The sequence below is a fragment of the Morchella importuna genome (assembly GCF_003444635.1).
Source record: "Morchella importuna strain M04M26 chromosome Unknown Morimp01GS027, whole genome shotgun sequence".
Classification (NCBI taxonomy): domain Eukaryota; kingdom Fungi; phylum Ascomycota; class Pezizomycetes; order Pezizales; family Morchellaceae; genus Morchella; species Morchella importuna.
In genome coordinates, this window is record NW_025763424.1 from 97,739 (window position 1) to 120,986 (window position 23,248).

The 23,248-nt window shown below is 47.7% G+C and overlaps 5 protein-coding genes across 5 annotated transcripts; 3 read left to right on the plus strand and 2 right to left on the minus strand.

Moving 5' to 3' along the window:
* Positions 1-470: 470 nt before the first annotated feature.
* LAJ45_07959 (uncharacterized protein) lies at positions 471-3,816 on the plus strand (the record flags this gene model as incomplete). The annotated part of the gene is made up of 10 exons (XM_046117513.1): positions 471-486; positions 610-671; positions 853-971; positions 1,122-1,221; positions 1,275-1,773; positions 1,830-2,107; positions 2,165-2,310; positions 2,398-2,727; positions 2,798-2,809; positions 2,862-3,816. The coding sequence occupies 10 exons, from the start codon at positions 471-473 to the stop codon at positions 3,814-3,816; spliced, it is 2,517 nt and encodes an 838-aa protein (XP_045969162.1).
* Positions 3,817-6,199: 2,383 nt separating this feature from the next.
* On the minus strand, positions 6,200-8,226 carry LAJ45_07960 (uncharacterized protein; the record flags this gene model as incomplete). Its single annotated transcript, XM_046117514.1, has 3 exons — positions 6,200-7,617; positions 7,675-7,690; positions 7,753-8,226. The coding sequence occupies 3 exons, from the start codon at positions 8,224-8,226 to the stop codon at positions 6,200-6,202; spliced, it is 1,908 nt and encodes a 635-aa protein (XP_045969163.1).
* Positions 8,227-9,087: 861 nt separating this feature from the next.
* On the plus strand, positions 9,088-10,017 carry LAJ45_07961 (uncharacterized protein; the record flags this gene model as incomplete). Its single annotated transcript, XM_046117515.1, has 2 exons — positions 9,088-9,936; positions 9,997-10,017. 2 exons carry the CDS (start codon positions 9,088-9,090, stop codon positions 10,015-10,017), a joined length of 870 nt encoding a protein of 289 aa, XP_045969164.1.
* A 4,171-nt stretch (positions 10,018-14,188) lies between these two features.
* LAJ45_07962 (uncharacterized protein) lies at positions 14,189-15,276 on the minus strand (the record flags this gene model as incomplete). The annotated part of the gene is made up of 2 exons (XM_046117516.1): positions 14,189-14,987; positions 15,062-15,276. The coding sequence occupies 2 exons, from the start codon at positions 15,274-15,276 to the stop codon at positions 14,189-14,191; spliced, it is 1,014 nt and encodes a 337-aa protein (XP_045969165.1).
* Positions 15,277-17,747: 2,471 nt separating this feature from the next.
* LAJ45_07963 (uncharacterized protein) lies at positions 17,748-19,540 on the plus strand (the record flags this gene model as incomplete). The annotated part of the gene is made up of 2 exons (XM_046117517.1): positions 17,748-18,431; positions 18,665-19,540. The coding sequence occupies 2 exons, from the start codon at positions 17,748-17,750 to the stop codon at positions 19,538-19,540; spliced, it is 1,560 nt and encodes a 519-aa protein (XP_045969166.1).
* Between the last annotated feature and the right edge of the window lie 3,708 nt (positions 19,541-23,248).

Below are 23,248 nucleotides of genomic sequence, written 5' to 3' on the forward strand. Positions count from 1 at the left end.
AGTATTTAAGTATGGACTCGGTACATAATTTCTGGTGGCATAGTAAACAGTTCATAGCTACATGTACTTGACATACGGATATATTATATCCAAGCCTACTGTAGATGGCAATTCTAAAGCTTGAACCTGACCATGCATTTGCAAACTCCAGATAGAGAGAGGGCACGAGCCTTCGGTTAAAATAATCCGGAGGTCACGGGAGAAACTCCGGCGAATAAACTCCGTTCAAGAAATGTATCTACTAACGCACATAACACCAAACCTATCAATATGTAGCTCACAAGCCATCCGACCACGGCAACGAGAAGTACTAGGGTGTAGCGAAAAGTGATCAGAATCTGATAAGACAAATACATGTATTCACCGCAACATTCACTTATCAGATTCTGATCACTTACCCTCAACACCCGGTACGTATCCTTTAATAGCTGTAGCACGATCATCTATCATCTTCTGCAACCCCTGCACCCATGATTCCGAGTGTTGGTATTGGAGGAACTATTCAACGCTGCAGCGTGTAGCTTGCGGTATTCAGAAATGTCCTAATGGGTGTCTGTCATCAGGAGAGAAGACAGGCAGACTGATACTATGTGGGCCTCATTCAAACAGTCCCGAGATACCAAGCCGTCTATCCCATTCAGGAATACTATCATCACTGCAGCATTCACGAGGTATGTACTCGCAAAGTGCACTGTACACTGAATTATCCGGAACATCCATCTCCATCTGGTTGAGGTTCCCCTCATCTCGCTAGGCCGGCGCCCTTACGTTGTTGCGGCTGGTCGTGTCACACACCCAAACGCCATCTTCGCGGGGAATAAGCACGAGAAGGCTGACGCAAAATTCCTGCAGCAAGATACTCTATTGCAAGTCCAACAGGGGAGCTGTTGGTTTCTTTTCCCGGCGTATGTTCCAGTAGCCGCTACAAATCATCGGCTGTTGAACTCCGCCGCTCTCAGCTTTCTCCTCAGGTAGACCACCTCCGTCGCAACGAACACTATTGACACGAAATTCGATATCCATGAGTCCCCGATGGAAGCGAAGGAAACTAACAGGACACGAAAATCTCCGGGGGCGCGCGGGAGAGAGTATCGAAGGAGTCCCACTGAAGCTCGGCAAAGTAGTGACAGAGATGGAAATATCGAGAATGACAGTCGGGGAGAGGCATCTGAACCTCCAAAACTGTACCATACTTTAACAGCTTGCACACGATGCAGAACTGTAAGAAACCCATAATTTGTTTTAGGGCATAAGTTCTTACGAGTTATTGACAGCGTAAAACCCGTTGTGATGCCGGATTACCGAAGTGTGGGCCTTGCGAGCGAAGTGGGGCGCACTGTGAATTCTTCGATTCGACAAAACAAAAGACCATACCTAGAAGTTATGTCGTCCATCTACAAGCCAAAGTTCGGGCTCTGGAGGAGGAAATAAAGATGCGGGAGGCCTTGACACTTGAGGTTGAGACACCCAATATTGAAGACCTGGTAAGGGGGGTTGCCATGGTGAATTTCGCAGACTATGAACATTACAAAGAACCACGATATGTTGGAACTTCGAATGGGTTCACTGTGACTCGATTAGTTCTAGAGTCAGCAAAAAGAAATTTAGGATCCCAAACATTCAAGGATTTGACGACACAACATCGGCGTACATTTAGACATGCGCTGCGATCCAGTCCAGATCCCGAGAATCATTATCACAGCTCTGTTCCAGCAACAAAGCTTCCAAACCGTGAGATTACTGATAAACTTGTTGACCGATTTTGCCAGAAAGGTTCCTATCAAAGCTGCCCCGATTCTTCGAAGCACTGACTGATAGGTATGATATAGCTCTTTATCAGCTCCCAGTTTTACATGAGCCGACGTTCATCCAAGATGTGGCCGATGTATATTCCGGTTCAATAGATCCTTATAAGAACTTCCAATTGAAAATGGTGTTGGCTATCAGCATGCAGAGGCTTTCACGGCAATATGCAACTATTGCAGATAGTTATTTCCTGGCGGGACTGGAACACCTCGAAGAGGTTTTAGAATCCATGGACCACCGAACACTCCAGTGTTTGCTTGTTATGGCACAGTATGCTCTTGTCACACCTACTCGTATGGCGGTAAGTGTCAACCATTTACTAAATATGGTACGAGTCTGGTATCTGATTATTGTGTAGGTGTACCATATAGTTGGCATTGCTGTACGACTTTGTATGCAACTTGGATACCATCAGGAACGAACAATCATGCTGAGCGAAAACCCCCTCGACTGTATAACCAAGGATATGCGCAGGAGATTCTTTTGGTCGTTGGCATCTATGGAGTATGTAACTAATCGATTGTTTTAGCGAACTTCCCGGTCCTCTTGGTTGGAGTATTTGTCAGGGCTGGATTGCTGATGTCGGCTTAGATACGGCCTTTCGCATGTTCTGGGCCGACCTTCCTCCTTTGCTACAGCAGACTCATTCGTCGATGTTGGTTTTTATGAGACTGTTGATGACACTTGTATAACTGTAGAAGGGATATTGCCCGGGCCCCCATCTCCCAAAAAGTTGATATCTATGCATTTCTTTAGAATGAGAAGATTGCAGGCGGAGATCCGACAAACTCTTTATCAGAACCCAAGAGAAAACCCGAAGAGTGATGAAGACCCTTGGTTTCATGAAATGAGTGCAAAACTTGATAATTGGAGAGCTACCTGCCCTCAGAACGATCAAGGAAGTGGCATGAGCTATGACTGGTGAGTTCAAAGTGGGGGATCTTTTTTTCCTGTTACTTTCTTTCCAAATCCAGCTGACAAATTATCCCAGGTTTGACCATAGGTAGAATGGACTGAAACGACGTTTTCATATCGCGCTGACTTAAATACTCCAGATATCATCTCATGCGCATCTTCCTTTTCCACCCAACCCCGCAGATACCTCAACCATCCCTTGAGGCCACCATTCTATGCTACGATTCATCAGTTAAAGGAATCCACCTCCAAAAGAAGATGTTCGACGAGAAAACCATAGAATTTACCTGGGTTTATCTGCACCAGATATATACTGCGACTCTGACCCTTATCTGGGCATTGTATAATGAGGGAATTCGAGAGCTACATTCGAAGGAGGAGGTGGAATCCAACTTTGAGATCAGCCTATCACTTTTGACTGTACTGGCCGAACGATGGCCTGGGACGGAAGCTGCAGCAGACTTATTTGATAGGCTAGCCCGGGCAGCATTGCAAAGTTATACCACATATCAAGGGAAATCCCCAGTGTCAACGCACTCTTCGATACCATCACACTCCACTGCCACCTCACCAAGCCCTCAAAAGGAATCTTCGCCACTTCATAGGCATTCATCCCCATATGCTAGTTCTCCAAGTGTCCAGTCTGTAGAAGAAACTACTCCTAGTCCAGCGGCTTCTTGGGCTGCGAATTACATCGGAGGATCACACCTTTTTGAGAATAATCCGAGTAGAAGCGCGTCAGGGGCAGAGGTTCCCCAGGCTCTGCAGGATATGATGTTCAGTCCCCACCAAATGTACGGTCTTTTTGGGAGCGGTCCAGGTGCTGGAACACGTCATGGAATTCCAGCATTTGTAGGAGCCTGGGACCCCGTAAATACCTTCCCTCAACACACAATGGCCGCCCAGGCCATTAATCCATTGGTGGAGGGTTCTCCAATTCAGCAGCCAGATGGAAGTTCCCACGATCATAGAGTGCTCAATCAACAGCAACAACAGAGCGAGTTAATGAGTATCCTTGAAACTGAAGCAATGGAGACTCTCGACGATTCTCGACCCTGGGTACCTGATTACGATGAACACCTCCACTTTTATTGACCGTGTTTTCAGATATCTTGGGGGCGTTTTTGTGAAGTAAGGCGTATTGTCTCGGGTTTTGGGCTGTCGATCGTAATCCTTCGTGGTTTGATTATTTAAGTTTCAGTTTCTCAAGGCTGTATCAATAGCTGTATGATTGGATTTGAGCAATATCAGGGTGTCCTTATATGTATTTCTGTTATAAATTCGCCAACTAATTTCTGCTTTGTTCCTGGGAAAGGCGTCAGTAAGATTTGGAATTTCAAAGGGAATAGATTCTAGATACGTCCTCACCTCTGTCGTAATCACGCCCTGAATCGAAATACCAGGTAAAGAGGGAGGGGAGGGACTCTACAGGCAAGAAAACAAGCACGTTAAGTGGGCTATAGGCCTGCTATCTGGAAAGCCGTAGTTCTTATATACTAGCGATGCAGCTAGCACCTCATATAAACTTGGTCCATTGTGGAACCAACCCTGGACCGTCTCCGAGCCCAACTGTGCTTAGTGAAACAGCTACAGCCTTGGATGTGAGCCGCAAGCGTGGGGATCTGCTGCTGGGATTGGAAAGCCCCGCGACTTGCGACCTTCCCTTCGCCTTTATGCAGAGGGAAAGGATTTATTGCTCGGGCATGCTAAAGCGAGCCGTTTTCCCACTTTACATACATACATTCAGATACTATGATGGCACTCTGGGTTTCCCTAGCCGGTAACAATAGCATCTTGTGTACATGTAGGTATGTACAGATATTACATATCGTTTCGGCGATGCCGAAATATTCGGAGACGCCGAGGTGGGAGGGGTTGCTATTCGCTCCTCCTCGTCTTCATGCGGATCATGGTTGACTCTGTAATTGAAAAATGCACTCTCAAATTGCACGTACATGCAGTGCAAGTCAAATTGTTCGTAATTCTTAAGGCTGGCTTTAGCGAATACTACATGTACTGAGCTAGTCTACATTGTTCATGGTTCATGGGCGCGCGGGGGGGGGGGGGGGGGAGCCGGGGTCTCTCCAAGTCTTATATTTTGGCTCTCCTATTTCAAAGAATGAGCTTAAACTACATATAGGTAGTCACGTTTCTAAATAATCCCGCGATTGAAAACTCTCTTGGCTCTCAGGCCATCGTTCGATTACTCTCCAAAAGTAGGATAGGTGGTGTAGGTACATGTACAGCGCGGAGGCCGTGGGTTCTCACATGTTTCTTCTACTAGAGATTTATGATATTAATGACCCCAGAGCTAGAGATTTGGGGAATACCAATCATAACGATTGACCAGATACAATGTTGTACGCGCCATTGCCCTCAAAGTAGACACTCTGATGTGTTCTACATTAATATTACTGCACCGTATGCGTGCATCATGGATATAGGTGAGGAGGTTTTACCATACACGTATTTACCGTGTTCAAACCAGGGGACGAAGGCAGATTGAGAAATCCCAGCCATTGATATATCGAACGCGGATGTAGGTACATGTCCCGCACACGTACTCCCTTCTCGCCAACATTTTTATCTTATCCCTAGCCCCAAAATCAGATGGTGCCTGCATGGAATATTTTTGCTCCAAATCTGAAGGTTTCTGAAACCATGGAACCGACATAAAGTTATTTTCGCCTAGGTATCCTATCCCTGCCTGTAGATATTTTAGGAAACCTCTGTGAAAGATATAAAGTAAGTAGTCTGGAGCTCTTTGATCGTTACTATACCCCAGACGTTAGGTCTCGTTTAACGAAACCAAGAATACATGTGTGGTTACATGTATATATATATTAAGCCTCTGCATCTGGCCTACCACCATCAGTACCTACACTGGGGCCTAACCCCAGCCTAACTTTTGAATGCAACGGTGAGGCATGCGGCCTATGCTCCGGTGTCAAGAACCCGTCCGTTGCCCAAGCAATCGGGTCTTATCCCAGTTTGCTTCGCAAGCCAATGATAGATACAGAATTATCAACAACACGGTCTTCGGATACGTTATGATATTTTTGTAGTAAAGATAGCGGACCCAGAACAAAAAAGCTAGCAGACATGGTTTGGCATACTGGACATATGATCCCAGATGCCCGTCTACTCTATTATACATTAAATGCGTGGTTTTAACCAATACCTCCCATCTCCCCCCTGAACTTGATAGTCAATGGATATTGAATGCATGTACTTGTGACTGGCATTGCCCGCACCTCATCCGAGTTACCCGATCTGCCAAACAGGAAGACGTTTATGCGCGTGGCTCCAAAGCGGGAACTTTATTTGAGACAAGCGAGCTGTTAGCAGGGTCTCGAAGAAAACACAGCTCCGCGGAGAGATATGTATGTATGGTTAGATGGGTGCCATTAAAGGGATGGATAGCTTACTAGTAAACCCATATTTGAAGGTCTTCCCGTCAGGTTGATGTTTGTCTATCTCAACCCTTATGGCAACATTCAATGCACCTGGAATGGTCTCTACCCCCCTCTGCGGTTGCTGCTGGATGTTCCGCACCAGCTCCATGCTCACCAGCTCCTATGGTGTTTGTTTTCTTCCTTTTTGGCTTCTCACCAACCTCGGTTTTGGGGTGGGTATCAGTGTTAGTACGGGATGAGATGATTGGAGACTCTGTGATTACTGAATAGTTTCTGGACGGCATTGTGTTCATATTTCTCTGGCGAGGCTTTCCATAAACATCTTTGTTAAAGAAATCGAGGAGCTGCTCGTCGGTGGAGCTATCCAGGTGATGGAGCTTGTTCCTTCTGGCCAAAATATTGCTGACCGCTTCTGGCGGCGGCTTATTCGTAATGGCGCTAGAAATAACATTCACCATATACCTATGGTCGTTGGCTGTTGGTATATTTAGTTCCGGCTTCGAATAAAACCTTCCGATTGCTGCCAAATGGACATCTCCGCTCAACATCGTTATCCTCACTCGTTTCTCCAATGAAAATTTCTGTAATCGTAGCAAGAATGCGTTACGTTCTTCCTTGTGTGGTCTTGCGCAGTAATGATCGTCCAAGTCATCAAGGATATCGACTTGTCCATCAAACTTGTTGAAAATGGCCCCAGCTGCGCCAAACCGCTTGTTGAGGAAACGTATGAATCCGAAGAGAGGGGATTGAAGGATGTTCTCAAGCCAAACAAGCCGCGGGTAGGCGATTGGTACACCAAGTAGGATGATCATGTGGCGAATATCACCTGCTTCTTCGACCTCACGATCCATGCGCTCAAAGAGGAGGTCGTAGGTTTCGCGCTCGTTGATCATATGTCTTGTTCTTTCGCTCCTTGCATCGACCCCAACGAACCCAATCCTTTTACCTAGTCGGGCATACACAGATCTTGAAGTATCCCCGATATACCTCCCAGGAGTTTTCCCGATAATCCAGCAGGGGTCCTCTTTTTCTTCCCCCGTCGGTGGTGTGTGGTGTTGAAAAAGCATGTAATATTTCCTCGCAGTTTTTCCGACACCCCTAAACACAGGGCAGCTCATGAAACGATCCGTGTAGCTACCATATCCATCAATGATATCATGGTCATCCCATATATTTACGGACGGTATCTGTGAGTTTGCGTGTGAATAAGGTGCAGTACTGTACCAATCAACATAGTTGTTGAAATACCATTCGTCCGCATCGGCCTCGAGCTGCTCGCTCCATTGATAGGCCCGTTTCTTGGAGGCGCTCCCGAGGCTAGCCCAATCTTTGAGCGGGCCGTTGACTCGGATTCCATCATTGTATATTTGATCTCCGCCGCCGATTGAGATATGGAATGGGTGCTCGGAATGGACGCGAAGGACATCGTTCCAGAGAGCAGGGCCCGAGTAGTCAGCCTCGTCAGTACCGACGGAGAAACCTAAAAAATATCTAATAAGATCCCGTTGTCCTAATCTAAGACTAGTAAGGTGCTTACCGTTACAAGAATGGAACTATATCAACATCAAAACCTATTAGTCCCAAGGTTCTATAACCAAGATTTGGGGCGTCTCACCATAATTCTCATACTATCGTCCTTTCCTGGGACCCAAAAAGCTCTCTTCAACACTTCATTACTACCAAAACTGACGATATATTCCACCTTCTGTTCCTCCTTCACCATCACAACCTCAATTATAAATCTCCAGAATGCTCTCCCGCGCTCATCGAATAGCTTCAACCCAGGAGACAATGCTGGTGTCCTCCTGGTTTGCTGTCCTACATTATTCCCTAGAACCTCTAGGCCAAATATTGGGACACATTGTGATTCAGTTACAACAAGAACACTGCCACGCCATAGAGCTGGGGGTCTCGCGGGATCAGTTGAGTAGTCCGCGCCGTGATAGCGGATAAGAGGACCGCATTTCAGTGCTGGCCTAAAAGAATCTGGCGTTTCTGGGGCTAAGGAGGGGCTAATATGTGTGTTATTAACGTGCGCAGGTGGAATTACTGAAGGGCCGTCTGGGATATTAGGTTTGACTATCACCATTGATTTTGTTGGTGATATCTGACAATTATTCAAAGTAGTTTGAGTGAAGTGACCAGCTGTGGAGCGTTAATGAACTAGAAGGGAGGTTGGGCGCGTTTTGAAGGATTTGCACAGCGCATAACTCGACTCCCAAAGCATGCACCTAAGACCCTAACGGCACCTGGACTCGTACGTGGTTTCACTTGTAACAATCGTCCAAGGCGCTCATTGAGTGAGTAGCCGATCTAAGTCTGGTATACCGCAAGAAAGAACGCGGGCTTGCGACGTCATTCGATAGCTTCAGCTTGTTATTTTAAGATTAGTTACTTTTTGACGATGGGTAGCAGGAAGCAATGTGACATTAAAAGCCCTTAATTAATGAACCTATCTACTCGCGTGTAGCATAAAGAACCAGAAAATGCAAGTGACGGAGTAGGGACTTTTTCTATGGAGTTGCGCTGATCTGCCATACAAAATACTCATTTGGTTCTTTCCCCTACACGCGAGTACCGCAAAAACTCACGAACTTTGCTAGCGGATCTGACCAAAAACTAACTTGTAGAGGAAATATCTGAAGCTGATCTCTGCCTTTCAGCCAATCATCAATGAAGAAATCCCTGCACGGAGATAATCAAGTTGGCGAGTTTCTGCGGTACTCTATATGTATAATGTAGCCATTTATTAACCTAATAAAGAAAGTAATAAACCGGAAGACCTACTCTAGAGGGAAAGAGAGACGGGTGAGTGTTGAGCCGCGGCCGCCAGGGTTGGTCAGATCCCAGGGTTGGTCAGATCCCAGGGTTGCCAGATCCCAGGGTCTTTCGATTGTAAATTAGATAACGACGTCACCACCATAAACCTTTCTGATTAACGTTTGCTGCGATGAAACCAAGCCTCCGGTTCCTTCAGAACGCTGCGAAATCGATCCAGCCTGTTCCAATCTTGAAGCCCCCATCACTCTCAGAGTTTCAAAAATCCTATTTTCAACCTGAACTTCCATGTGTATTTCCACCATCCCATTTCTGCGATATCCCCGCCATCTCAGCCTGGTTCAAACCCCACAAATTATTTCCAAAGACCGAAAAATCGATTAACATAGAGTTCTTCCGTGATATTCTCGCCGAAAAAGGCCGTTGGGATGTATTGGTACCTCTAGAGTTCACTGAAATATTGGATGACGGGAGGCAAACGTTCGATCGGAGATACCTGCCATTTCACATATTCCTACAATACCTCGCCGGTGACAGCTGCTCGGAAAAGTCAGTGATATATCTTGCGCAAGAGCAGCTTCTACTAAGTTTTCCGGCTCTTGGAGACTATGTGCCACCACCGGAGTATGTAAAAAAGGCTGGCAAGGGCGATATCTATGATGTAAACATATGGATGGGCTTTAGTGGAAGAACCCATACACCACTTCACAAAGACCCAAACCCTAATCTTTTCGTCCAATTAGCGGGAAGGAAGAAGGTTCGTCTATTCCCGCCAGAAGTGGGACGGGAAATGATGGACGTGTATCACCGGGGAGGAGATATCTCATTTCGAACGGGAGCCGAAATGATGGTGGGCGAACATAAGGATAGGATCAATCAAGTCGTATGGGGGGATGGATTAACCGATTTTGAGGGTCGGGGTTTCGAGGCCGAGGTAGGGAGCGGCGATGGGATATTTATACCAAAGGGATGGTGGCATGCCGTCAATGGAATCGGCAGTGGAGTTGGCAACAGTGTTTCCGTGCGTTTTCTCACTCCACGTATGACCGTCTCTTGAAAATCCCAATTAACGAATTTACAGATAAATTGGTGGTTTCGGTGATAGAAGTTTACTCCAAGCTTCCAAACCTACGACCTCAAATACACCTTAATAAGGAATGAGTAAGGGATGAATTCAGACTACATGTAGTACCGGAATGCCATCCACTGATACTCATGTGTACCGAGTGATCCCCGGCAAATAAATGGGTCTTTTTTAGTACTAGAATGTTCATATTCACCGGTAGACTTAGACCAGGGTATATCTTTATCTATTTTCCCTTCTGAGAGGAAAATACATGTAGTGGACAAGATATAGTTGAGAGACTTAAGAGATTATAGCTGTGCTGGGCATAATTTGCGCCCTCCATTAAATACTAGAACACATCAGATATCTCTTGCCCCATGCGAAGGATAAGGTGAGGTGGTTTCGGGAACTGATGGGAAGGCCTACTTGCATAAGGACCTAGCTGGGCACCTGTACTCGAGCTATAGAAGATCAATCACAGGTACTATATAGAAGGAACCAAACTCAGGCCCTTGAATTCCCTACATTCTAGACTGTAAACATGCCCCTAGAGCAGGATGATAGTGACCCAGGGGTAACACCCGGAGTAAGAGTATAAACACCTCGATATGCATGCCTGATGAACATATTTTATACCTCATCGTTATAAAGAATATGTCGAGACTATAAAAATACCCCCCTGGCCGGCGCTCATCTATAAACAGAACAAAAAGTAGCATTGATGGTCCAGTCATATCTACTACTCCCACCCAGCCTTGAACCCTAAACCCTCTGTACAACCTCTCGGTGTCCGTCCGGAAGGCGAGTGTTAACCGCTAGGCCACTCGCCAATGTGTGTTATCGGCCGGAAGTAATATTTCAACGCCAAGGATAAATGATAACCTCTACATAGCTCGATTGTTCGCGCTAGTTACTACAGTAGTAGATGTGGTCTTTGCGTCATGAAGCATCACTCGAGCGCCAAGGAAATTGCTTCTGTAGCATTACATCTCTGTCTCTTTCCCCAACCGCCTAATAGTGTTTGCAAATTTTTTTTTGGGGGGGGACAGAGAATATCAGAAATTAGTAGCAGGTGTCATTACTGCATCTATGTATATATATCATTCTTGTAGTCTCGTTCGCAGAAACTCGTTCTATGCAGATCGCGATCGATCGATGAGATGACGGTCTAGCTGCCAGTTATCATATGGTCATCCATATATACCGATATCCAGTCACTATGCGCTTTTAACAAAGTAAAAAAGTTATGAGCTATTTAGCCGTTGAGAAAAACAATCAAATAATGATGCAAAGATTCGGTGAAGACCCGGCGAAGAGATTGTGCTGTGCAACATTTCTTATGCTATTGCCAGGCGCTCGAAATACTATCACATAGAGACCATGGCGAGAAGGGCAAGTAAAGAAACCTATAAAGAGCTTGGCTCAGTACGAAAGAGGGCGGGTAGGAACCCTCCCCTTCCCCTCACCCCCTTCCTGGTATTCCGCGGTGGCAGCTCCGAGGGCAGGCGATACCGGGGCTGAGATTTCTGCGCGTAAGGCCTAGGGACGGCGCTCCTAGGTCCTTATTGTGAGATATATAAGTAGGCAAGAATGGGGTTAATTAATCAATTAAGCTTCGCGCAGCTGACCATTGCATACTTTCAGGGCCGAACACGGTGAATTTCTAGGCTTCTCGAGAAGTATCAAGAAGTCCTGCGGAACACCTCCCTCCAGTCAAACCTAGGATTAGCTAAATGACCCTCGGCTCCTCGACGGATAAGGCGAGGTAAGTAAGCAGAGTACAAAACCCGCGTTTATCCGCAAGGAAATGGGATCCTTGAGCAAGTTACTAATGGGGCGTTGAGGGAATTACAGTCATGTCCTAATCCCCCCTCGGCACAATGTATCAGCCTCGGAGTGAGGAAGATCGGTAAATGAACCATATGCCAGGCCTGTGGTTAGGCCAGGTCTTTCGGGCAAGATCTGTGATGTCTGGCTGTGAGATCTGTTGTGTAGTGGTAGCAAGGGCCAGTTGTTTAATTCATTAATTGCATGCAACCTTACAGTTATGGCAATAGCAAGGGCCGGTGAATACGGAGCCGGATTTAGTCTCGTACCCGTCACCTATGAGTAGCTAGCTGCTCGTCGTAGGGGCCAAGTTGCGTCTGGTACAGCTGGTATTATAATTATTAAGGCGAAGGCAGCGGGAAGTGCGCGTGTGTGTATTTGATGTACGAGTGATGCTCCATGATGCTCCAAAGTAAACTTCTGACGTGTGCTCCAGCTTGCTGGCTCGTGGAATTGGAACGGGCAGAGGAGCAGCACAGTATGTAGTATTGCAGGTACCGAACCTTATTTTGCCCTTGAGAACATTCCCTCAACCTGGTCAAAAATGTAGTTACCACTCTTGGCCTCCACCAAACTGGTACTTCCATCTTATTCCTCTGTCTTTCTGATTACTGATGAGTTAAATCTCTAGCTTTTAACCGTAGGTTTATTGACAAACACTCGCCAGGTATTGATCATTGCTGCCCCATGCCCAAGGATGTTTAACTATAAACGTAGTTATGCTCCGGTTGGTTTCCAAAAAATGCTGAGGGAAGGGAACAAGGTGTTACGTTTGGGTAAGTACTGCAGCCGGTAATGATCGACTTGGCTCCCCTGCATGCGTACCACTCCCATAAACTCCATTGCGCTGTCTCGCTGCATTGGATGGTGCGGCACCAGTTTAGCTCACGAGACTAAGTGGTTTCGCCTTTTTAGCTCGAGGCCACAAAACTTAAAGAGAAGTAGAACGAAGGGAAGAACTAAATCATATACTATCACTCGTCGATCGCATGTCTCGCTCTGTTGGATATTTGGCGTTTTAGGTGGTGTTGAACGAGTGCGGGTGTGGGTGCGGGTGAGCTGTCATGACGAAGAGCACTGGTGGTCGAACGGGTACGAGATGTCATGTCGAGACCTGTCCTTGACATGTCGAGATCTGTCCCTGTTCTGTCGAAGACAGCTGTTGAATGACAGCTATCTGGTCCGTGACTATATAGCTAGTCAGTTTTTTTGTCGAGATTAGAATCAAGTCACTTAACTGTCTCGTCCTCGTCCTACTTTTTCAACACGCTCGCAAGGTGGAACATGCGAAAGAGTGCATGGGAACCAAGACCAAAGATAAAACTTCTATCTACATGTGATTGTAAAGATTTCGAAGAGAGGTCTGGTTTTCTCTCTGCCCTACCTTACCGAATCATACTTCATGATTAGTGCCAAATCAGGCTCAATGAAATGCCGAACTAGCTAGTAATATTAATGCCGATATTTCTATGGGTTATTCACACCTAAAGACCACGCACTAGATACTCAAGCCTCCACACTGATATAGGATTATATGATTTATAGAATTATTATCAGCCAGCACTTGGTCGCTGAAGAGATATCGAAACTAAACGTTATAATTCTACAATCATTTGAGGCAATAGGTAGCAATCGTTGCAACCTTTAACTAAAGATAACCTAGGCTGTAGAATTCGCCTCGGCCGATCTATTTACACAACTGGTTATTCTATAGGTTCGGCTTTTGCTTCTTCCCGATACTTGATAGAATATGAAACTTCTATCTATCTGATTGTAAAGATCCCGAAGACAGGTCTAGTTTTCACTCTGCTCTAGTAATTGACCTCGTAGCTTGTTAGCGAACCATTCTGTTGACTGAGGCTACTGATGTATTGCACGTGTTGCAAGCCGATCTCATTAGAGTAAGGGTGCATTATGATCTGTTATACTCGGGCGTTCAGTAAAAGGTCGTGAAAGCAACCAAAGTTGAAGCAACACCATGAACTCACGAACCCATCCAAATGTAGCAATGACAACAAGAATCTTAATGAAATAGCAAATAGATACGCGATAAATTAACCTTGAAATAGATTTCCTCCCTTTTGTTGAAACATTGATTTAGTTGGACCGCGTCACGTCAACTTTGGTGTTCGCCCCGTTGCTTCCTTGGTTTCACGACCTTTTACTGAACGCCCGTGTATTGGTTGATCATAAATGCCCGTATATACTTGTAAACCTTTATCTAGAACTGTTCGGGCAACTAACCCAACGCACCACCTACGTCCCCATCACTACCGCAGTCCTCAGCAACAACTGAGCCATAGTGATTTCCCCCTCCATGTCACGTCAGTCATACAGGTGCGCTCATTATTACATGTAACCTAGTGCCTGGTATCCAAAGCTAATAATGACCCTTCCTCTTTCTGCAACTTTCTCTGGTCAACCAAGACCCAACAGCAAAATACTCATCCGTCTGGTACAAGAAACCCTCTCCAACCGTATCCTGAACCTTCACCTCCGGATCCACCTTCACAAGTTCAACGCCAAACTTTGTCAAAGTCTTATTCATCCCACTATCCAGCCCCGCAACCACGCCGACCGTAGTAGGCTCAAGCCACAGCGGGGGAAGATCGTTCGTCGAGTCCCCGAAAAACAAAACCCTGTCGGCCTCCTCCTTCTTTCCTCTTCTGTCCGCTTCAAATCGTGCCATAAGCTCAACCTTGTCCATACCAGTGTGCAACCTGGTTGGGAAGTCGAGCTTATTGGCCCTTACCATGCCGTCGGGCAGGATCTCAGAGCAGTAAATGGCAATGTCCTCAGCGAGGTCGGCTTTGAGCCATCTGCGCTCCTCTGCGGTAGCATTGGCACGCATCCTCTTCAGATCTTCGCGCAGAACCTGACGGATCCAGCGCACGCTCCAGTTAAGGGATGCGATGCGCGGGGTGATGTCGCACTCCAGGGATGACGCAATCATCTTCCAGAAGCCCTCGCGAATGGTGACCGCAGCGGCGGCCTTCTGGAGGATGGGGAATTGCATATATTCAAAGATACCAGACTCTGACACGCGGTCGAATGAGTCGGATTCGACTTTGCGGAGAGCGGGGGAGGAACGGTAGGCAATCTCTGCAGAGATATTGTCACGAGGCCCAAAGTTGTCGGCAAAGTCAAGATATTCGGCATAGTAGACATCGCCATAGTAGCTAAAAAAGTTTTCGGCGGGAGTCAGCTGACCGGTTTGGTTGATATCTTGGATTTGGGGGGGGGTTCAAATCACCTCCAGGGCGGGAATTGCGCTGCTTCTTCAGCGGTCATGGAATCGTACGCAGCAAGCGCCAATGTCTCGAAAGCCTCATTCGTCGCGATTGTTCCGTCAAAGTCGAGCCAGAGAAGAACTTCGCCATCTTTACCTGACGATAGTACCGGCTGGGCAAAGAGGGAGCTCGCGACGAGCAGGTAGATGGTCTTCAAGACCGGTAGTCTGATGAGCATCTTTGAAGGCTTTTCAGAGATCAAAAATGAGTGTTACAGAAAATTTCTTCGGGGATTATCAAGCACTATGTACTATTTATTTATACCCAGCTGGATACTCTGGTAGTGTGCGTTTTTAAAGCCACAATGGCCGAATCGAGTAATGGGGCACACGCACAACCAAACATCAAATTTCCACAAGTTCTGCATCGGGAAAAGAACTTTAGTTATTTTGACGTATCTTCCAGAAGTGGATAGTTCATGATGATACGATCGTTGACAAATAATGTCACCACTCCGGAGAACTCAGTTATTCGCAACAACGACTTTATGTCTTTAACTATTAGGGATCACAGCAGGCTATCTAATTAACCCAAGACGAGTGGCCGTTATGTATCTACACGGATGGGCAATGCTCCGCATGAGAACTTGATCATACCATATAGTGTTGGCACAATCCCGAAACCTCCAGCCTTCTAGAGTAGATGCTGCAACTTTCACGAATAATTAACTCCAAATCGCGGATGGATGAAAGCTATTAATTGGCCTACAGTCCATCTTACATGTAGTCTTGCTTATGTCAGCTACGGGCAGGGCTAGGTTTTAAGATAATAGATCTTGAGATCCCTACCAGTGCCATAAAGCCAAAAGAATCTCAGTCTTTTATTTCAAAGAGGACACGGAGAGTTACGGAGGCCCTGGACCAGGGACATTTGCGAAAGGACTGTGAGAAGTAAGGGAGTGGCATGATATACGAGCCCTTTACGGATTTCCCATTGAGAATACGCCTGTGCAGCAGACATAGTTAAGGCGGACCTCACACCAAAGAGTGAATATCACCTTCCAGGTTAGGCCTGTTTACTTGGTGTTGAGTACATGTACTTCTGCATCCTACTTGGGCCGCCCAGCTTGGGACTCAAAACACACCGCTACAAGTTGCACAGCGAGCTCTACGATAAGTACTTGTTATCTATCAGCTACATACGGGTAAATAATTGGTGCAGCTACATACGGATATGGTAGCGGTGCGGTGTTGACAAGAGGACTGTATATAGGGCACGTGCAATGCCATGCCGGCCGCGCCGGGCATCCCGAATTCAACACATACTGGTACAATAATCTCCAGGATCAAGGCCTAATGACGCCTCTGTTATCTCACCCATTCCCGCTCGCAAGCTACCAAACCAATTGCTCCGCCGCGTGCCTATCAAGGGTTTGAGAAGGCAGCACGTTTCCTTCCTTCCCCACCCGTACTACGTGCTCCAGCCGGGTAACCAGCTGGTACCCGGATGAACAGCTGAAACGTCGTTGCTACCCACCAACCCACCCCCAGTCAGCGTTCGAGCGAATTTAAGCATCCAGTCAGATCCCAACCCAACACACGCGACCTCTGGCAGGTTGAATGGACCAATCAGAGCTCGATCCTGAGCACGCCCTCCCCCAGCCATGGTAGAGACTCGATCGCAGCCTATCAGTTTCCCCACGGGCACGCGACACTCGCCTCACCCCTTTCAAACTGTAGAGGGCTGGCCGGTATGGGGGCAGCTAGCTAGGGTAGAACGGCGCTGCTGCAATTGCGTGTGGTTCTGTCACTTTTTTCTCATGGACGAAAAAGAACGATGGCCCATAAAGCTGCAACATGTGCTCTACGTCGATATACGTACTCTCTACATAGTTGAAATGTCCAAATAGTCCAACCAGATTCATACTCTGTTCCTCCTTGAGCATCTTTGGGTTTCCCCGGCCCTCGGATTGACAATGTACACATATAAAGTGCATAACATAATTGTCCCACAAAAGGCCTACCTAATTGGAAGTTTGGCATACCATTAGACTCCGTCGTCGTATCGAGCGAGCGAAGGCATCCTCCCCCCCCCCTCCAAAAAGAAAAAGGCTCTGGGCATGTGTGTGTGCGTGTGTGCGTGTGTGCGTGTGTCGAGTAACCCGAGTTGCTGATGAATTACCTACATACCTGTCCGGATTTTCCCCGTGATTTTGGTGCTCGGTATATTTATTTCGGACGGACCAGTGGTGATGGGTACGTGCCTCTCGTGCCTGTATGTATGCATCGGAGGCCAAAAAAGCTTGTACCGTACATGTGGGGGAAGGGTGGGAAAAGAGTTGGGACTTTAGAGTAGAGAGAAAAAAAGGTGGGAAGACCTAGGGGGGATATTAATAAACCCCTCGTATCTCCCACTCTCCCGTGGTGGCTTTTCCTTTTCACGTTCCTTCCTTCTTTCCCTTCCTCTCAGTCTCACACTCCCTCACTCTCACTCCCCTTCCATTCTACATACCACTGCCAACCAACCACGGCATATATACGCGTATATACGCATATATACTTCTGTGTTTTTCTTTTACCCACCTCCCCACCGCACCCTCCATCCAACCACGGCCACGGCCACCAACCCAGCCCGCACCACAGCAATATCAACCATCACCACTAACCACTAACCACCACCACCGTGGCACCCACCACACCTCCAAGCACCATGCCCCGCCCCATCCTCCCCCCAACACCCCAATCATCGCTCGACCTGCCGCCAAAGCTCCCGCCTAGCCTCTCGTCCCTCGAGCTCGCATTCACGCTGCCCCCGCCCGCTCTAGGCTCAAAAGATGTCTCTTCCACCACTACCTCTACCACCGCCGCCTCAGCCTCCTCCGCCGCCGCCGTAGCTACGACACCGCCGACATCCTCGCCGCCACCAAAGAAGCGTCGGAGAGCAACGCTGGACGGGCAGAAGAAGAAGACGCAGCAGCAGCAGCAGCAACAGGTGGACACAATCACGCTACCGCCGCCGCCGACACGGAATAGGAAGATTATACAGATGAAGCCTGCCGCGGCTGCGTCCAGCGGCGGTGGTAGCGGCGGTGGTGGGGATTCGAAGTCGGCGTCATCGTCGGCGGGGGCGAAGGGTGGGAGGAAGGGTGCTGCGAAGGATAGTGGGAAGGGAGGTGCAGGAGCAGGGGGAGGGGGAGGAGAGGAGGGGGGGAAGGAGGGGGGGAAGGAGGGGGGGAAGGCGACGACGGCGGTGGGCAGGAAGATTGCGAGGAAGACGGCGCATAGTCTGATTGAGCGCCGGCGGAGGTTTAAGATGAATGAGGAGTTTGGAGTGCTGAAGGGAATGATTCCGGCGTGTAATGGGGTGGAGATGCATAAGCTTGCGATTCTTCAGGTGGGTTTTTTAATTTATTTTAGGGGATTTTGGTGGGGGTGGTGGTGATAATTATTACCGCTTTTTTTATTATTTCTTTTATTTCACTTTTTTTTTCTTTCACTTTTTTTACTTTTTGGTTTTATAATTGTTTGGCTCTTTGTTCAGTTTCTAGTTTTTTGTACAACCCCCAATACTTAGAAACCGTGGTTTCGAGCATACCCGGCTGACACATTTCACCCCCCCATGCACAGGCAAGCATCGAGTACCTCAAATACCTCGAGCAATGCGTCGCCGACCTCAAAGCATCCAACAGCGCGGCAACGCACAAGAACAAAGTGCCCACACTGCCGCCCGGCGGCTACAGCGATGACAACGACGACGAGGACGACGACGAGGATGCTGATGACGCAGAGGACGGCGCGAACGAGGTGAATGATGAGGATATGGCGGACATGGAGGAGGTGCCTGTAGCTGGGACGTCATGCAATACGGAAGTGCAGCCAACCAGCACCGCTACTGCTGCTACTGCTACATCTACGGCTGCAAGCTACTACCCAGCATCGGAACACGCATCGCCGTATCTGGGCTGCACAAACGCGCACGAGTACTCGCCCAGGTCGACATCGCAGTTCTCGCTCTCCAACTCGACACCCACACCCACCAGCTACACACCCTCACACTCACAGTCACAGCCACAGCCACAGCAGCTCCCCCAGCCACACATCATGTCTGCGCACCCCTCGCCCACGCTCTACCCCCGCTCCTCCGTCACCGGCGGTGGCCGCGCATCGATAGCGCCCTCGCCAAACCTGTTCCCGCAACCCTCGCCGGGCCTGTATCCGCTGTCTGCGTCAGCCGCCACATCGCCGAACTTGTTCCCGCAGCTGGCGTCGCCGGGGCTGTTTCCGAAGGGATATTCGCTCGCTGATCAGGTGGATACTGAGGCGACACATGCGCTGCTGCTGCTGGCGGATGGGAGTAGACGGGATAGTGAGATTGCGGGTGTGGGTGCGGGGAGTAGTAGTAGGCAGGGTAGTGGTGGTGGTGGTGGTGGTGGTGGTGGTGGTGGTGTAATACCAGAGAAGAAGGGGCGGGGGATGAGTGTGATGGATCTGCTCAGTTCGTGATTCTCTTTTTTTCTTCTGTTTTTTAAATTTGGGAGGTATGGTTTATTGTGAATGGCGGCGGCGGCCGGGGCGGGGAGGCGTTTTTTGTGATATGTTTTTTTTTATAGTTTTTTTTTGTCTATTTTTTCTTTTTCTTTGAGTATTTCGATTTATTTAGTTTTTATTAAATCTGGATGGGCCGGGCCGGGTTTGGTGGCCTGGGTTTACTACATAGGTGGGATTGGATCGGTGCCCCATGTGGGATCGAAGGGGGCTTTCATGAGAACCAAAAAAGTTATTTCTTCTTTCTTCCTTTATTTCTTTGCCTGCATGTCACGCGGGGGGGGGGGGGGGGGGTGATGGGATGGGCCGGACGGGAGTCAGTATATCTTGTAATTTGTGCCACAAAATTCCATTCAAGGCCAGTCTCCTACTAAGCTAGCTAGAGTAGTTGGCGGGGGAGATCTCGGCTTGATCCTCATCTGTAACTTTGTTCAGGATCGAGCATGTGTAGGGGGAAAAAGCATGTATGTACCGTTACCGCACTCTGCTACATACTCACCCCGGTATTCTTTTTGCTCGTTTTTATTTGCTTTTTATACAAAGCCTTCGATCAAACGTGCAATGAGCTAGAGGTACTCTACTAGCGTCCGCCGGTCTCTGCCATCTGGAGCTTCCCGTATATCATTTCCGGGGAGTGGGAGGAGTACGTACCTAGTGTAACTATGTACCGGCGGTATTTGAGTACGTGCTCTTTTAGAGTACTCGGGGTAGGCTATCAGTATCAGAAGACTAAACTAACCATTGACGGACTGCTCTACTCTAGAGTACATGTGATGTAGAGAAAAAGCATCTCATAGGCACATCATCCGTACCGCGCACACCGCATCTCGGGAAAATACGGGCGATCGGAACCCCCCCCTTTCCTCCGGTCACTGGAGGGAGAATTCCGAGAGTCGTTGTCAAAGGTATTGCAGTTTGTCGTTTGGATTCTTCCTCCATGGCTAATTATGGCCAGCCAGTTTTTTTTTTTTAGGAAAAAACCTCCTGCACAATAGTTTGACTTGGAGGGACGCCGCATCGTGGCGCGACTGCCCAGCGGTTGAATCCGTGGTATTGGTATTGGTAATGATTGGGTATGCGATGAGAGATGGGCGGGCAAGTGGTCCGGGGGGATATAAAAGATTGTTTTCTAGTTATTCCAAATCATCGGCTTGTTCCTCAGCATCAGCAAAACAAAACAAAACAAAAAAACAGAAAAAAAAACCTAGCGGCATTGGTTAGCACTCGATCTATGCGCGGATGTGAAACATGCGAGGTGAGGTACTTACTAGAAGATGTGGGTCACAACCCATCACTCGACCCTCTATTACTCTGCTACTGACCCTATTCCGGTTAGGTCATCTGCATGTAGAATTGAGTGTACTCGTTTACGAGTAGTATCATGTATCTAACTCCAGCGCGCAAGAGAGAAAAAAAAAAGTTTTCTTTATGCAGCAGCAGTTGTGCGACCGTGTGAGCTGGCGAAAACATTTTTCCTCCGCTTTTTTTTTTCCCCTTCTCTCCCGGGGCTTGTATCCTGCTGTAGCAGAGTAACTTAGAGGTCACAAGTGAGTGGTGGTGTGGTGTAAGGGTTGCCCTGATTTTGCCGGTTGGATGTGGATGCGGATGCAGCAGGGTTGGATGACCGCAGACGATGGTAGCTCCAGGTAGGTACCGGATGCGGTAGAGTGCTGGAAGCGGTACCCAGCACATGTATGCCCCAAAGATACAAGAAGAGGGTTGGAATTCAGAGGCCGGAATGATGTCTTCTTGCATGGCCGTGGCCGGCTGGGTGAGATTAATATATAGATGACTTCGGTCACGTGCATTGTGGCTTCCTTCGGGAGTGGGGGTACGGAAGGACGGAAGGAAATAAGGAAGGGAGGGAGGCTCTCTATAAGCTTCCTCTCATGCACCCCGCTGCGTCGGCGTGCAGGTACGCAATTGATGTCTTGTACGATGGCGCACGGGATGCGGTGGGAGGTGAGACGTACTCTTGTTTGCTCTGCTCGTGCGACTTTGGACGAATTGAGTGTTGGTGTAGTGTAGTAATAAACTATATTTACTCAGCTACGTCGGCGGATGCGGTCTGTTTGATACATATTGACCATGCAATTCGGACCTGTACAACGGCCAGCTAGATAGCTATCCGTGATCACGAACATGGCCTGGAATCTTCAATAGCGTAATCAGCGCTATATATAATGAGGAGGGGTGTGATCGAAATACCCTTTCATGGCAGGCTGGCTGTTTGGCCGGCCACCAAGTTCTGGAAGTGATGGAAGGGATAAATTGCAACTAATGCCTATCCAGAGTTATAAAGAATCAATACGAGATCAGTGATCATGACAGCAGGTACATCGACTTTAACGAACGGGATGGGAGCTGGTTTAGATCTTCATACCTGTAGCTGGTGAATCACACTCTGCATCACTGGCTTATTTCTAGCCTAACATCACCTCCGTGCGTTCTTAAGAGCTCCAAACAAGATGTCTGTGTGCTCGTAGTCGCTTGCTAGATTCCCATTTTCGGTCCTTTATAGGGGGATCCTCAGCTTCCGGAGCTTGAATGACTCTGCCACAGTTTTGATAGCTGGCTCATGTAGGATCAGGTATTTTGATGGAAGCATGAATAATAGATGATAATCCTATGAGGAGGTTCGGAGGCAATTTCCTTAAATGCTCCATTGCACTATATATATCTGGCTTCACTAGCTTAATTAAAGCCACGGCGCTTTCAATATTTTTATCAACGCGACACCTATTGTATACGGATGTATAATACAGCGTGTACTGAAGCCTCCCTACACTGGCTACATATCTAGCACTAGAGGTCAGTATCAATGCTGTCTATATGTGGATATACATGTGTTTAACAGCTTACGGTCAACCTCGGATCCCCAATAAACATTGATACTCGACGAACCAACAGACATCTTTACAGTATCCGCCAATAGCCACCAATTTCTGACGCCGGCATCTACGACGAGAAGCAGGGTCTATTGAAGGTACCGCCAAATCGTAGCTCCGTTTTGTCCCCATTAATTGTGGTAGTGGTAATGGTAGAAGATTGCGTTTGGAAGTTCTGTTAATGAGCTAGCCAATATGTAGACCAAGCTAGTATTCAGAATGTGGTGCCCCAGGTTTGATAGTCTGGGCTCGTATATATATACAGCCTAGGCTTAGTTAGCTTTTGTTTTTTACTGGTGTATATATTCGCCTCTAGCCTCCTATCCTTTGTCTTCTTTGTGTGGTTCTGGCATGCACGTGTTTCATGAATTTGGATTGAATATTGGCGTCCAAAGTAGATGTATAAGCCTATATATCTGGTCTGATATGTTCGCTAAGGCAACCCATGAGGCTACAAGTACCGAGATGTTCAGGCCGGCAATTGCTGGCGCGGCCCCACCCCATCCTCTATCCCTCACAACACCAAAAAAACGACCACAGCACAGCACAGCCCATCCCACATCAACCTCTCATGAACATATTCAGCCAACGCAATACAGTATTATGTTAAGCTTAACAGCCAGGTCGAGCTTCCTTTCCTGTCTTTCCCGGCCGGCCCTTCTGGTGGCCGAGTGATCACCTGTGAAGGAGAAAAGCGTGGGGGCTAGAGCTAGATATATGGGCGCCTAAAAACACCTAAATCTCTATATTCCCTACAACCTGTATCTTTTCTAGCTAT